This window comes from Chionomys nivalis, chromosome 10, assembly GCF_950005125.1.
Source record: "Chionomys nivalis chromosome 10, mChiNiv1.1, whole genome shotgun sequence".
Taxonomy (NCBI): Eukaryota; Metazoa; Chordata; class Mammalia; order Rodentia; family Cricetidae; genus Chionomys; species Chionomys nivalis.
The window spans coordinates 27,985,646-28,001,908 of NC_080095.1; the positions used below are offsets into that span (position 1 = coordinate 27,985,646).

The window sequence follows — 16,263 nt, forward strand, 5'->3', positions numbered from 1 at the left end:
GAAACATGCACACGCATGCACCACACAGACACACACACAACACACACACAAAACATACCACAGCAATGTGCCCCAGGTTGTACCAGACGTCAGCTGCCTCTTCTTCATTTTCCGCCAGGGAAAGGGCACGCTCAAACGAGGTCAGAGTCATATCATACTGCTGGGCGTAGAAGCAGCACAGCCCCAGGTTGTTGAAAAGCTGGCAGTTATAAACTCCCATCTGCAAGAGGCGTCTTTCCAAAGAGAAGCACAAAGTTGCTGTTAGACTACCTTTATCAACGTTGTTAGAAGTCAATTCATTTAATAATTTTAGGATCCCTGGTGAACATTAACACAAGCATATCAATAAATGTTTTAAACAATGCTTATAACTTGTCATAGGGCACGTGTTCAGGGACAAGGTAGGGAAAGTGGTTTGTTTTGTTTAGTTTTCTCCCTGCAAAAGCTTTATTAGAAAGAAAGGAGAAGTGGTCACATAAGTTCATACATGTTACCTCGGAGGCCTCAGTACCTGCGAGGAATTCCCTGATGCCTGGCCCACCCTGAGGAGTGTGCTCCGTGCTTACCACCAAGTCTTCAGTAGTGCCCTAGATTCTGCCGTGTATTGTGTGGTACAGGTGTGGTACAGGCTCACTCCAGGGAACCTCTGCCACGGGAGGTGTAACTGGAGGTGGGTCTCTGTGTTCCACACTCAGCTGTCCCAAGGAAGCTCAAGAGCCCCACTTTGCTTCTATGCACCACTAATCCAACAGCGCTCAAACACACAAACGAAAAGCCAGCCCAGCCCTTGAGAAGCCTGTGACCCACTTTAGGGGTGGAGAGGACAGCCAGCTGCAGAAGTGCAGGGCGGCATCTGTTTATTTTATGCTTCCAGCATGTGTTTGGAAAAGCTTGTCAGCTGCCGGTCCGTCCCTGTATATTACAAGGGCTAAAACCACCAGGTGAAAGTGAATTTTAGGGGCCAGTGAGATGGCTTGGTGGGTAAAGGCGCCTGTGCCCAAGCCTGATGACCTGAGTTTGATCCCAGGGACTCGGGTAGTAGAGGAGAGCCCGAAGCGAAGGGAGCTAGTCTTCACAAGCAGGCCATGCAGCATGTACCCCCCCGCCACCCGACATGCACAGATAAACAGTGAACGCAATGATCAAAAGGTGTAGCTTACAAGCCACATGAGGGACAAAATAAGTATGTGCTCAAAACAGAACCAGACTATAATATACTTGGGAAAAGCTGAAAATGTCTCACAGAACAGGCGATCCTGTCTTAAGTCCTCATTAAGGCTCAAAACACAGGGCACCTGCAAACCTTCCTGCTCCAGTCTCCCTGCCTTTAGTTTTGTGGTATTAAGGGGCAGTGGCAGCAATAACTATTTCAAGAAGCTCTTTAGCCTCTGTTGTTTCTTGACAACTAGCATGAACTCACACGGAGCTACAATGAAAACTTTCCAGGATGCCAGCCTGCACACCCACAAAGTACCAAATACCACTTTAACCTCAGGAAGCAGCCAAGAGACGCAGTTCTTAGACTTATACACACGTGGCCTTTCTAGCATTTCTCTACATTTTCTTTCCATCCCTGTACTGTCTCACCAACTTTGGCTGCAGACGCAATGTAACGCCCACCTGTAAAAGCGGAGCGCAATCTCTGGCTGGTCAGAATAAAAATGGTTGCTTCCGATGCAGGCGATGGCTTCCACGTGAGTATTGTCTTGTTTCAGAACTTCTTTGTAGTACTCTGCCACAGAGGAACTATTGTTCATTTCCTAGTCCCCATCCAGACAGAAGAGCAACGTTTTATTAACACTGGACAAGAAGCTGCTTTTTTTTTCTGACTAAGTTCGTTCATTCAACAGTATTTATTTCGAGCCTGCCATATGTCAGACTCTGTTCTAGACAGTAGGGATGAAATATGAACAAAAACATGAAGTCATCGTCCCCAAGGAGATGACAGCTGGTGGGGAAGACAAACAAGTGAGTCAGTGTAATGTCAGGGAAGGATGAGCCATGGAAAGAAACGGGGTAGGGTGAGCGGAGAGCGAAAGGGAGGCAGGGGCTGCTTGTTCTCAGTCACCTTGGAAGAAGCCCTGTCTAACAGAGCTATAAATGAAGAGAGGTGTTGGAGCCAGCATTTGGGGTCGGGGGGACAGTCTCATTTGGCAGAGAGACCAAAGCACACAGGCCTAAAAGGAAAACACTTAGAAGGAACATTTTCAAGTGAGCCTGGAGAATGGGCAGCCAGAACCTGTTGAGGCCACGTGGAGAGCCTCAGACTCCATACTAAGTTGAGAGGCCATCAGGGGATTAGAAACAGCGGCATGCCCCAAACAAATTGCCTCGTGTTTAAGGAGTCGCCCGGTGGCTGACTACAGGCTCTACCAAACAGGAAGAAAAGGCCAAAGAAAGACCAGATCTAGGAATGAAATGAAAGCCACCCAGACCTGGTTTAGAAATACATACATAGGTTAAAAAACCAAAGGAGCCTTCTGCAGTTGCTGTATTCATTTGTAAAACACTAGTAATCACAAATAAATGTCTCCAAATGTTCCAACCTACAAAAGAAATCAGGTTTGCAGAAAGAAGTGGGCACAAAATGACCTTTATTAGGGGAGAAAGCATTTTGATGAGGGACAGTCACCATAGGCCCCAAAGTAGGGGAGCATCTGGAGAGACTTCATCAAGGGAGAACTTCAATTCCCAAAACGGAGCTTCATCAGGTGAGATGCCCACCATGCTCAGCCTGAGGGTCCTGAAGGAAAAGGACCTCCATGGACAAGGGTGGTCGCTGCCTCTTGCAGGTTCTTGGGATGGGGTGGGGCAAGCTCCACACCAGGCTCTACCCTGGCCTGGCCTACCTTCCAGGGGTCACAGAAAGGGAGGCGCTAGGTAAAAGTACACAATTCAAGGCTGTCCTAAGTCCAAGGATCGGGGCTGGGTTTGTTCATAGCTCTAAGTGGAAGGGAGGGAACTGAATTCATTCTAAGTGCTGGAAAAATCACAGCACATTTTGTCAGCTCTGTCCCAGAGCCAAGAGGGGTGTGGCCTGAGTTCCAGGATGGGGCAATTAGCAGGTCTATGACATAATACTAGTTTTACTAAAATTTGAGGCATATTCTTACCATGTTGTCCAGTCTGGACTTGAGCCCAAGCTTGAGCTATCCTCCTCCCTTAGCTGCCTGAGTAGGTGGACTGCAGGCAGATGTGATCACATCTGGCTCAACAGATACTATTAATAAAGGTACCACCTCTTACATCTACCTCAAGACCAGTCTATCCCCTACAAAGCTTTCTTTATGTCCAACTTCACACAGATCTCTTCTGCCTCTCAAGCTACATGACACCCACTATCACCCACACACTTGGTCTAACCACAGGAGGACTCTTATTAATGTTAGATTTGAACCATTTTTTAAATCAAATCCAAAAGATCCTGCTAACTGCAAGAAGCACCACACACTGCTTCTTTAAACACAGAACTAGTGTTTGGTACAAGACTCACGTGACCAGGCTTGTACCCCAGACCACATTTGCATCTTTATACATAGAAAGAAGTCTGTAAAGTAAGTTCTTTCATACACACTCAAATTCTTCCAAGTCCCCGTTTCACTTGGTCATCTGTGTACTGTCTGTGCACTCGGTGCTTTGCTCTTTAAATTTTATTAATAACTTTATATGTTTGTGGGATACAATGAGCAGCCTTGACAGACACACAGTATACAATGAACATATCGAGCTATTACCCACGTCTGTAGCCTCACCTACTTCTCATCTTTGAGATGAGAGGGTTAAGATCCACTACAATGCTCCAGAGTTCCCCACCACTGCTCACGATTCCCTCCAAACAGTGCTCCCCACCACTGCTCACGATTCCCTCCAAACAGTGCTCCCCACCACTGCTCACGATTCCCTCCAAACAGTGCTCCCCACCACTGCTCACGATTCCCTCCAAACAGTGCTCCCTACCACTGCTCATGATTCCCTCCATAGAGTGCTCCCCACCACTGCTCACGATTCCCGTGCAAGCTCCTGCTTTTGGAAGCTGATGCCTGTGCTTTCTGGATTTAACCAGCAGGTGTCAACAAAAGCTTTCAAGCAACAATCAGAAGTAATCACCATCTTCACCATGCTGGCTAATTGGAATCATTGCCAGGTCTTCACAGGGGCTGTGGACGAGGAAAACTACACAACAGCTGTTTCTTGTCTACGAGGAGCAAAAGAAAATGTGGTATAAACGAACACAATGGAATACTATTCAGCCATCAAGAAGACAAAGTTATGTCATTTGCAGGAAAATAGATAGAATTGGAGATCATCATGTTAAGGAGAAGCCAGGCTCAGAAAGACAAGTACGTTTTCTCTCATATATGGAATCTAGACTAAAGAGAAAAAAAAAACAACAGACTTGAAACAGAAAAGTAGAGATGACCGGGGAAGGAGGAGGGAGGACACAAGATAGCGAGGAGGTGCTAAATAAGATCAAAGTACATGAACCCTATTACTTTATACAACTACACACAAGGAAAGATGCTACATATTGTTTGATACACCCCAATGTCAGAGATGTTCAAATATGGAAAAGGGGTCTTGTGTGTCTATATGCATATGTGCGTGTTTTACTATGCGTATGGATGCATGTGTACATGTATGGGCATACATGTGGAGGCCATGTGTCAACCTTGGCTGTCACTCTTCAACTACCAGCCACTTTGAATTTTGCGACAGGGCAACTCATTGACCTGCAATCCAGTTGGGTTAGGCTGCAGGTGCTTGAAGACCAAGTGCACTGAGGCATGGTTCTCTCTCAGTGAAGGGGCCAATGGTCAGCCAGAGCACTTTTTCTTTCTTGTGTGTGACATTATTTGTGCACACCTTTGTCTGTGTGTGTGTGCACATGTGGAAGATGGATGCCAATGCTGTGTGACTTCCCCTATTGCTCACCGTATTTTCTTTTAAGAACGGGTTTCTCACTGAAACTAGAGCTCATTAGTTTAGCTAGACTGGCTGGCCATTGGGTTCCAGGAATCTTCCTGTCACAACCTTCCCATTGCTGGGGTTACACGTGCACACCACCACATTTGGCCTTTTTTCTGTGGGTTCTGAGGACTGACCTTGAGACGTCTGTCAGGTTTGCCAGGCAAGCACATTCTTAACTGAGTTATCACACCAGCCCATTGTGTGTTCATATTTTCTGACCAAAACATGTCACATTCTCATAAACTACCCAGTTCCTTTTCAGTGAACCTTGGTTTCTTTACATCTTTTAATCAAAAGAACAAGATATAAAACATCTCTGCACACTCTACTAGAGGGAAATTCCGAAAGCAAAAGTGCCCCCAAAGAACCTGGTTTGACCTCTCCTTGATGACTATAAAAGCTTCCGGGTGGGCTGCATCAACCACGTATCAACTGTCAACAGTGCTTACACATGGAATTTGTTTCTTCACACCCTTGAGAGCCTAGGTTCTGTGGAACTTTTTCACCTCTGCCAGTCTAATCAACTGGGAAGTGGCCTATGGCTGGTTTAGCTTTTAACTCTTTAATTCTGACAGAGATGAGGCACTTAACATATGAGACATCACATTTGCTTTTTCTGTGAGTTGCCAATGTGTGTCCTGTGTCTATTTTCTTAGCTAGCCTGCCTTTTGCCTTCTATCACTGGCATTCTGTGCTGCTGTTGCAGAATAGCACAGGGAGAATAATCTATAATGAACAGAGAAGTGTTCAGCTATGTTTCAGAGGTTGCTGAACCCAAGATCCAGAGGTGGCATCTGGCACGGCCACCACACCTACCAGATAGTCACCTGCCATCTTCCTCAGGCACAACAGGCATTTTCACTGGGTGATATCCTAACCTTTTAAGTTTGATTTTATTTAATTTTTTTCTACATAGGATTATTTTTTGAGCTCATAGGGTTCTGCCTGCCTCTCCCTCCCCAGTGCTGGGATTAAAGGTGTGCACCGCTGTGCATGGCTTTGGGATATAGGACATCTACGTAGGGACTGAAAGTTCTCACACATCAGTCTTTCCTGTTATGCCTTTATTACTTAGCTTTGGATAAAAAGCTTTTCATCAGGTAGAAGACAGATGGTTCAGTGGTTAAGAGCACTGGATGCTTTTCCAGAGGCCCTGAGTTCCATTCCCAGCACCCACATGGTGGCTCACAAAAGGATCTAAAGCCCTCTTCTGGCCACAGGCACCAAGCATGCACTGTGATGCACAGACTTACATCCAGGTAAAACCACCATACACAAAAAAATAACTGAATAAATAGAAAAGATTTTCCTTATTCTAATTTATACAAATAATCTGCTTATGGTTTTGTTTTGTTTTTTAAATGTTCATGGTTTCTTTGCTGGATGGTTTTAACTCTCAACTTGATACAACCAAGAATCACCCAGGAGGAGAGTCTTAATGAAGACTCATCTAGACCAGGTTAGCCTATGGGATGTCTGTGGGGGCTGTATTGACTACTAGACCAGGTTAGCCTGTGTGATGTCTGTGGGGGCTGTGTTGACTATTAGACCAGGTTAGCCTGTGTGATGTCTGTGGGGGCTGTGTTGACTATTGCTATAGGGAAGATCCAACACATCATGGGGCTCACCATTCCCTAGGCATGGTGTTCTAAACAGTATGAAAAGAGAAAGCTTGTTGAGAGCAAGCTAGGTGTGCTTGTTCTCTCTTTGCTCTTAACTAGAAGTGAGATGTGACTAGCTGCTTAAGTTTTTGCCTGGACTTCTCCCTCGGTGATGGGTTTTAATCTAAAATTGTAAGCTGAATATACCATTTCTTCCCTAAGTTGTTTTCATCAGGATATTTAACAGAATAGTTTCATGTTTTGAAGTTTTAACTCTTTTTTAAAAGTTTAAATCTGCGAGCTAGGGACATGGCTCAGTCAGTAAAGTTCTTGTCTCAGAAACACTGAGGACCTGAGTTCAAGGCTCAGAAACCACACTAAAAAGCCAGCTGTGGTGATTCGTAGGTTATTTCAGTGCTGGCAAGGGGAGTCCTGGGGCCTGTGGGCCAGCCAGGCAGCAACTAGCCAGGCTCCACTAATTGATGAGCCCCAGTTTCAGAAACAAGTGAGATGGCTCCTACGGCCTCACACCAAGGTGACCTCTGGCCTCATAGTACACATACATGTATACACACACACACAGCTTAAATCTGGCTGAAATCATTGTTTTAATACATGAAACATTTGTTCATTTGCTCTAACTTTAAAATATTTAATTAATATCCAGTAACTCAATCTTTGTCACATCCTAAATTTTCACGTGGAGTCTCATTTGGTCCTTAAACTTATTCCTGCATCAGAACTGGTTAAATCATAATAGTTCAAGAATAGATCTTAACAGCATATATTTAAAATAACATTTCCTTGTATGTAAATATTGCCTCAAGTGTGCAATAAACTTGATATTAGTTTAAGTGATTTTTAAAGTGGTTATTTCTGAACCAATCCATGAAATATGAACTATACTTACAGCTGAATTATTTGAAGTAAAATTGCAAATAGCTCAAGGATGTGAATTCTGCAGTGGTTTTGCTCAGAATAGCAAAGGAGCACATTCAAAATACAAAGGCCTGCGACAGAGATTGATGGGCCATACTTCTTACACATGCCTGAGGCAATTTCCACACACAATAAAGTTGAAAGGTCACTAGAATAACATTTCCAGGATTAGGTTTCTAATTTCAGACATTTTTTGGCAAAGAATAGTTAAAATGAGGGCCTTTCTACTAAAATGCCTCAAAAAATTTCAAAAGCATCAAAAATTTAATAAGCGTCTTTGCCAAGCGTCTGTAAGCAAGCGTCTGTAAGAAATGCAAGGAAGCAGAGATTATGCATGCTCACTGTAAAGCAGGAAACACGCAGACCATGACAGAATGAACGCAGAGGTAAGGAAAGAACACTACAGGGGAAACCCTAGAGGAAAGCAAAGTCCTCAGAGGCAAATACAGTGTGACTGCAAACTAAGGACTTAGCTAATTATCCTCCAAACCACCATCACACAAGAGCAAAGGAATCCTCCAGAAATCTGGCTCTGGCTGGTAAGCTTTGGCAGAAAGGAAATTAACTGCAAAGGCGGGGTGGAGGATGAGGGGGACTCTACGGTGTCCTTGCAAGTAGGCCACTCTCCTCTTCCTGCTGCCAACTCCGCCCAGGAGAGAAGGGAGAAGGTAGCCAATAAAAGACTGTTATCTATACGACCACTGGGTGTTGTGGTGCACAAGGGCAACCCCAGCACTCCAGAGATGGGGGCAGGAGGATGGCAAGTTGAAGGCCAGTCAGGGAATCTGTTCAGAGCCTTGGCCTGTCCCAGCCTTAGCAACAGTGACTGCATCAGACAGGAATAGATGGAATTCTTCTGAAAAGCAGTCATAATTAAAGATGCTGACAGCTAAATCTTCTATTAAAAGGAAGGACAAAGGGTCTGAGAGATGGCAAATATCAAACTGACTTTTAAAAATAATGCATTTCTATCCACCATCATCAAATAGAAATTACAACATTTCATTCATACTAATACATTCATTCATAGTAGTACATCCATTCATGTTATACCACGTGTGCATGGAAGAGTTAACAGAAGACCTGAGGTTGCTATTCTTAGGAAGGTATGCACTGGGAAACTCAGCTGATTCCTGCTCTCATACAAACTTTCGCCAGATGACAAGAGCCTTGCTAATGCGACACTATTGGTACCGTGTGTTTTGTGCTATTACATGCTAGCTCTGGTACATGATAGGCATATGGTGTCCACACACAGTCTCTAGTGAGACTCCTGGCAGGCAACACTCTGCAGGAGTTGTCACAACTTGTTGCTGGAAGAATTAAGTGTGCTCCTTGTGACTCCATGTTGTGACTACCCTGCAGAGACGTGCATTAAAAGGGTGTTCTTCTGCACAGGGCTGAAACATTCCATCCTGCAGGGACGCTATTAAGCTCAAAAAGTGAACAACTCAAATGCCTCAGGAAGTCCCTGAAACTGACCAGATGCACTGGGTTCCCCTTTCCCCAAGCATATATCCACTGTCAAGAGAAGCACTGTCAGAAAAGCTGAGCTGCCTAGGAGAGGCTCAGACAAGATGAACCAGCCAACCCCCCTGGGGGAAGCAGGAACCAACCAGTTCAGCTGCGTAAGAGAAGCAAAGATCAGCAGACCTACACGGAAAAGCACAGACCACTTGCACTGCCTGAAACAGACAAGTCTCCAACCTGTGAGCTGGCAGTATGCTCCGGGTTTCCAGCTTTTGTGAGTTGTCACCCATGCTGGGATGGGCTTTGGTGATGCAACTGTCTATGAGTTATTTCTGTTCCTGTAAGTAACCCTTCATCTATACTCCTGTAAGTAACACCCCCCCACGCCCACCCCAAAATCACTGGTCCCCTGATGTGGACTTCAGTGGTGTCTGCACTTTTGTCTGTCACCGGTTCCCTAGATGGGATAAGTAGATGTTGGTAGTGTCAATTAACACTGCACTAACCGAGATCTTTTGGAAGCTTATCCCTTGCTTCCTCTGAACTTTGCCCGCGAGCCTTTTCCCTTTACTTTTGAATTTGTTTTGGGTCTTTTTCCACACAATGTTCCTTGCTGGATGTTTTATGCTGTGTTTTGGGAGTCTTAACGAAAGGACTCAATTTTAGCATGGCTTGGTGACACCCCTGACAACTTTTCTGGGAATGATCACAAAACATTCACTGAAGGACAAAAAATGAATGACGCAACTACAGAGTTATGTCATACTTGAGAATGGAAAGAAAGGCAACCTACTCACCCACCCTGTCAATCTAAGTCATTATGCCTGCAAGGCTAAAAAGAAATATATCTCTCAAGGCACCAGTCTTAAAATCAATATGGAAGAGCAGAGAGATAAATTTTCAGTTGTAAAAGAGAAAAACCAGGGGGTAGGATTACCTAGTCTATCCTCAGGATCATTGTAATGCTATAATAATTAACAGGAAAGAGAAGTTAATGAAACTTTTCTGCTGAATCTGAGAACATTTTTCTAAAACTGTATAAGAATAAGAGTCCAAACTGTGAAGGCAAACCTACCCGCTACCATTAGAAAACTACAGAAATGTAATTAGAATGAGCTTGGTAAGAGGCTGGGCAAACAGACCAATGAAACAGATAGAAGGCTCAGGCATGTCTACCAGAAATGGGGAAAGCAAGCAAACAAACAAAACCCCCACATAGCTGGTGTTACAGATCTTGAGAAAGGATTAAGTGTGCTGAGATAACAGGCTACCCGGGGGCTGCAGAGATGGCTCAGCGGTTAAGAGCATTGCCTGCTCTTCCAAAGGTCCTGAGTTCAATTCCCAGCAACCACATGGTGGCTCACAACCATCTGTAATGAGGTCTGGTGCTCTCTTCTGGCACCAGAATATTGTATACATAATAAATAAATATTTTTTTAAAAAAGATAACAGGCTACCCATGCAGGAAAAATAAGTTAAATTCCTGTCTTGTATCATTGACCTCTGGGTGTTTAAAATACTTCATTATAAAAATCTAGCTGAATTAAAGACACACAGCAAAATCTCTCCTTATACTGCTAAATCACAGTCAACGATCTTAATTTTATAAACTGCTCCCTACTAGGACCCCAAGGGCCTATGAGCTTTTTAAAGTAGCACACAACCTCAATTTTATACCAGCCTTAAAAATAACGTGAACCTTACCTCATAGATCCTGGCAATTCCACAAAGCAGGGTCACCTCGCCTGGAAATTTATCTAAGCCTTGTTTGAACAGATTTAAAGCAGTCACGGGTTGATCCAATATGATATAAACCTAAAAGCAAGATATATTTCAATAAGATTACTTTAAGCAAGATTTATTTCAATAAGATTACTTTACTGGTTTTTAAAATAATAACATTTATATAACAAGTTTTAATTATTGGTTAAAAACAAATTTTCTCCCAGAAATTAATGAATTTTCATGGACATAATTAGATTCTTTTTTTTTTATGCTAAACCAAAACTTCCTTTATACAAGTATTAAAATACAATCACATTTCTAAAGTGAAACCATAGGTACACGGCTGTAGTCGTAAAGCTACACAGAGAAGCATCAGTGGGGCAAATGTTTGACGAAGACACTCCTGAATTTCACGTTTTCACCGAGCATCGAAAACCACCAATCTTTTAGTCCTTTTCTTGTACATTATTCTGTATCCACATTCTCTGCATCTGATTGGATCTCTGGACTTTATTTCATTTTCGGTGTGACTCTCTCCACAAATATATATCATCGGCTGCTGCTTTGGGGGTTGGACGTCTTTCTGGGTATCCATTGTTAGTGCCTCGGCAGCTCAAACAAGCTCTGTGCATGCAAAACCTTTCTCCACATAATTAGATTCTAATAATGACTTTACAGTATATCTGCATATTGTACATAAAATTCATCACCCCAAGAAATGTTTACTGTAGGGATATTCTTGTCACAAAGACTGGGTAATACATAAACGAGAAAGGGCCAGGGGAGCATCTTTCCGCTGCCCACATCAACCCTCCACTCCCTATGAGTCTTTCTGATATTCACATCTTTTTGGTTTGTCTCTTGACTCACTAATTTCAACCAGGGTAATGTGCATGACTATGGGTTTCAAGCTACCCACGGGAGCCTGGTGGGCTCACCAGTGGATACACAACTGAAGACAATGACTGTCCTTCACCTACAATATACCGGTAGCCAAAAGTTCAGCGGGATGGAATGTGGTCTTACAAGTCCTTTGTTCAGCTGTAACGGACTGATTTTAGGCTTAGGCTCATGCAAGCAATTCTAACTGCTATGAGATCATGATTGCAACGTCTGTGTTTCGTCTAGAAGACAGCAGTTCACAGCCCTTTTCTTTCCTTCCCTGCTCTTTTCCTGCACACAGCACACTTCTTAACTTGGAAACTTTTCCACAGATGACCACAATAACGTAATACCTACCACTTCATCAAGTGTTTTCATTCAAAGAGGCCTTGATGAGGCTCAGGCGATGACTTTATCCCAATATAAGTAGAGCTTCCCTTCTCAGAAATGTTTTACCACAGAAGTATTCTCAATTTCTGATTTTGGGGTATTCTGGGGGTATTGCGGAGCACAAGTCTAAACGTGAAATTCATTGATTTTTTAAAAATGTTTTCATTTTTACTTTGTGTATAGGTGTTTTGTCTGCATGTATGTTTGTGCACCATTTGTGTGCCTAGACCCCTTGGAGGCCAGAAGAGGGTGTCAGATCTCTTGGAACTGGAGTTCAGATGGTTGTGAGCCACGATGTGGGTGCTGGAAATCAAGCTGGATCCTCTGGAGGAGCAACAAATGCTTTAACTGCTGAGCCATCTCCAGCCGTTTCACTGGTATTTTTCCATGTACATGTAAGGCAGTTTTACACAATAATTTTATCGCACCAGTGTTTCCACTTGTGGCAATCATACGGTGGCATTCAGTACATTTCATATTTGGGAGCACTCCAGATTAGGATGTTCAGTCTGCACTGAAAATTCTAGGTGGCCCAGGTCCTGGAGCTACAGTCACATCATACAGCACAGTGGACTTGAGCTTGCTGCTCTCAGCTCCGTGATGCTGAAAATTTGACCTCCTGCAGTCTCATTTTCCTTAGCAGCAAAAGCCAAGTATAAAACCTACCTTGTAGAGTTACTTTATAGATTAAATTAACCTGTCTTTACTAACAAGCCTGCTACAATATCCTATACTGAATCGTGCTCAGAGCTGAGTAACTTATGTCCTATAAAGCAATCTACGAAACGGTCCCTGTTCTTAGAGCAGGGTTTGCTAGCATAGGCCTGGAATCTCAGCTACCCAAAAAGCTGAGGCAGGAGAATGGTGAATTCAAAGTCTATCTGGACTATACAGTGAAATCTTGTTTTGAAAACAAAGGGGCTTGTTTTATACAACCTGCTCAGGTTTGCGACAAAACAGATTGCAGAAAATGCCTTTTTGTTACCTACAGGGTGGTGAGTCTATGGTGTTTCCTTCTGTCCTAAAAAACAATCTGTCAAAGGGATTTTCTTTTTTTTCCACAGCCATCAACTCCTTGTGCCGTGGGTACCCTCCATATGCTATTTTTAACTTGCTATAAAAAATAAGTCTGAACATATTAACTTGCCAAATATTCCAGAAGGAACTGGCAACTTTATCCCATTCAGTGGCCAGCACCCTAAGTAGACAGTTTTCACTCAAGTTAAGAATATTTACTTACTTTCGCCAGATAGAGAAATGTGTCTACCATTTCCTGCTGCTTCAGGGCTGACTTAAACTGCTTCTCTGCTTCACGGTACATTCCTAACCTAGAAACAGCCATTTAAAAAAATCAGACATGCAATTGGAAAATCATTGTTTTTCAAACCCTGAGGATATGAACAGATACATCTCACCCTAGAACAAGCATATACCAAAGCAGGTGATGCTGGGCACACAGACAGTAACAGGTATGCTAACAAAAGCCAGCAAGAAGCCACCTGTCTCCCAGAGTCATGAGCTATCTAAGCCTTGGATGGTATAAAGACTACAAGCATGTTGCAGCAGGACCACAAGCTGTCTCTAACGGGGTCACATCAGGTCACCACTGCGAGAGCTTATGATCAGCTGCACATATGGCAAGTGACCTGGATGACTGTGGAGCTGCCACTTCGCTGGAGAGCTAAAGGACAGTGCTTCTTTGAAAACATCTCCTTCCCTAAGACAAGCCCGCCCCCTTTAGTTATCCTATACTCTCTTAATGAAAGCAACAATCGCCAGGTGCATCCTACAGCTATAGCATCGCTTTTCTACAGATCTTGCTTTCCTCTGCCCTTAGTGTCAGCTCCTCTGTGAATCTGAAACTTGATCCTTGCTTAAGTGATTGTTTTGATGTCAATGTCACCCCTGTGGCCCAGGAAGCATGGTTACTACCAGGACATTCACCAAAGCACATATGACTTTCATTCAGCTTGTCCTGAGTAGACTTGTTCTGCTTTCTGATAACTATTCACTCTTAGCAATCTATGAGCTACTTCGATAGGCTTTTTCTGTAAAATAAACTAAGAATTATTTACAATATGATCTATGGTGCTAATTTCACATGCAGTCTGGAAAGAATAGCTTTGGTCATTTTTTTCATGATCTAGACTTCAAGCATTGCTGTAGCTGACATACTAGCAGCTGCTGGAAGATGGGATTAAAGTGATGTAAGGTGACTTCAACAGATTAGTGTAAAGTTAGAGGGCATGTAAGGAGGCAGAGGTCCCTTCCTCTTCACAGACTATGTATAAAATATTATCAAAGAACCCAAAGTTCTGAGAAATAGAAATAATAAACAATAAAATGAATTTGTCACACGAATTATTGAAAAAAGAACAGAGTACAGCATATTCAAAGATATCTAAGGAATGGGGAAATTGCTCAGTTGATAAAGTACTTGAAATAGAGCATGGGGACCAGAGTTCAATCCCCCAAACTATATACAATCTGGGTCTGGGCCTAGTGACATGCACATGTAATTCCAATGCTGGGGAGGCAGAGACAAGCAGGGAGATCACTGGACCTTACTGGACAATCAGCCTGGCCCAACTGGCCAACCTCAGACAAAGAGAACATGTGAGAAAAAGGTGTAAGGCACCTAAGGAACGACACCTGAAGAGGACCTCTGGCTTCCACATATGCACACATCCTCTCTCTTTCTCTCTATTCCCCCCCCACACACACACTTTCAAGAAACACATTTAGACACATATAAATAAATAAATGAATGAATGAATGAATGAATGAATGAATGAAGACACAGCAGTCAGGCTCATAAGCTCGGGCCAATGTCAGAGCCCAGAGAGACAGTGCCCTACCACTGCCAACCGTTTCCCTGCAAATGAACCTCACACAGCTGTGAAGCACCACCGTACCACATTTCACGATGTTAAAGAGACGAAAATGAAGAGGATAACAAGCATGCCCTTAATGTCGTGACAGAAAAGGGCTAAATGTGTTCACTGACTTAGATGGCCAAGAGAATAGTGGATGAGGACTCAACTGTTGGGTGTGTGCTGGCGTGCATTTCTGGGGGGGAAGCAATATGACATACGCACACAGACAGGAAAGTGGATGGCATGTAGGGACAGACTGAGGGGTTCATTTAACTGAGAAGGACATAACAATGCAAGCAGTGAGAGACATGAGAAAGCAGACAGACAGGAACAGCACTAGACTGCACTAACTGGAGTCATCAAGGAGCCCAGCAGCAGCTGTCTGTGCGATTCCCCTCACCCTACGCAGGAAGGAAGTGCTTTTCAGCCTGTGGGTCACAACCCCTTTGGAGGTCAAATGACCCTTTCACAGGGTCACACACCACACACATATTCTGCACATCAGATATTTACATTGTGATTCGTAACAGGAGCAAAATTATGATTATGAAGTAGCAATGAAAATATTTGATGGTTGGGGTCACCACAACCAGAAGGACTGTATCAAAGGGGCACAGTGTTAGGAGGGTTGAGAACCACTGCAGTAAGTGAAAACGAAATGTCCAGAATTAGGGAACTGCAGTGGGGCTGGGCAGTAGGAGAGGAAATTGAGAGTGCAGAGGTAAGGTCAGTAGGATGTAGTGGCCAGGACCAAAGGCTGAAGTCAGCTTCAGGCCACATCCTCTAGTAAAGCAATTCTGACCTCAACAGTTGACGTCACAAGCTCTTTCTCTGGGTTCCCAGTGTGTCATGCCCTTGCTTCCATAATAATAGGAATCATCATAATAATTATTTGTTGTCTGTCTCAGCATCTGAGAGTAACATCTAATAAATCTTTGTGGTCCCATCTGAGAGAGGTTACTCATTAGTGTTTGGCTAAGTGGATGACTGTGAACGAGGGAACTCTGAATGCATATGATAATGTAACATGATAGAATGCGCTCATCTGAAAGGAGACTCATCATATAAATGGCATCACCTATGGGCAGTAGCAAGCGTCTGAGTTATGCTTTTCTTTAATTATCAACCACATCTCGAGGTTTTGTATAAAAGCTCAAGATATTAAAACTGTCTTTAAGAATTAAACTCATAAAATTTTAACATTATAATGATCTCACATTATCGCTCGTACAAAACATGTTTCAATTTATTAGTGGGGAAAAATGATTCAGAGCTGTACACAAGGTGTCTAAAGCGAAAGTCTCCTTAATTTCCACAATAGCAAAAGCACGCTTTCCACCCACTTCTTCCTTTTCCTCACAGAGCGCTGGTCTAGAAATGCTGATGGTCACTCACAACAGCTGAAGCCTATC

At 43.4% G+C, this 16,263-nt stretch overlaps 2 protein-coding genes across 4 annotated transcripts in view; both read right to left on the bottom strand.

Annotated features, from left to right (window-relative positions):
• Positions 1–16,263, bottom strand: part of Ttc8 (tetratricopeptide repeat domain 8) — a 55,883-nt gene that overhangs the window by 7,071 nt on the left and 32,549 nt on the right. For all 3 annotated transcript variants that reach the window (XM_057782448.1, XM_057782447.1, XM_057782449.1), the window contains 4 exons: positions 13,216–13,303; positions 10,683–10,793; positions 1,621–1,760; positions 59–233 (listed from right to left, as the gene is read on the bottom strand). In XM_057782448.1, the coding sequence (XP_057638431.1) occupies positions 59–233; positions 1,621–1,760; positions 10,683–10,793; positions 13,216–13,303 (514 nt within the window). The remainder of the gene's footprint in view (positions 1–58; positions 234–1,620; positions 1,761–10,682; positions 10,794–13,215; positions 13,304–16,263) is intronic.
• Positions 11,023–11,341, bottom strand: LOC130882415 (DNA-directed RNA polymerases I, II, and III subunit RPABC4-like). Its single transcript, XM_057782450.1, has one exon. It carries the CDS (start codon positions 11,296–11,298, stop codon positions 11,122–11,124), a length of 177 nt encoding a protein of 58 aa, XP_057638433.1. The 5' UTR covers positions 11,299–11,341; the 3' UTR covers positions 11,023–11,121.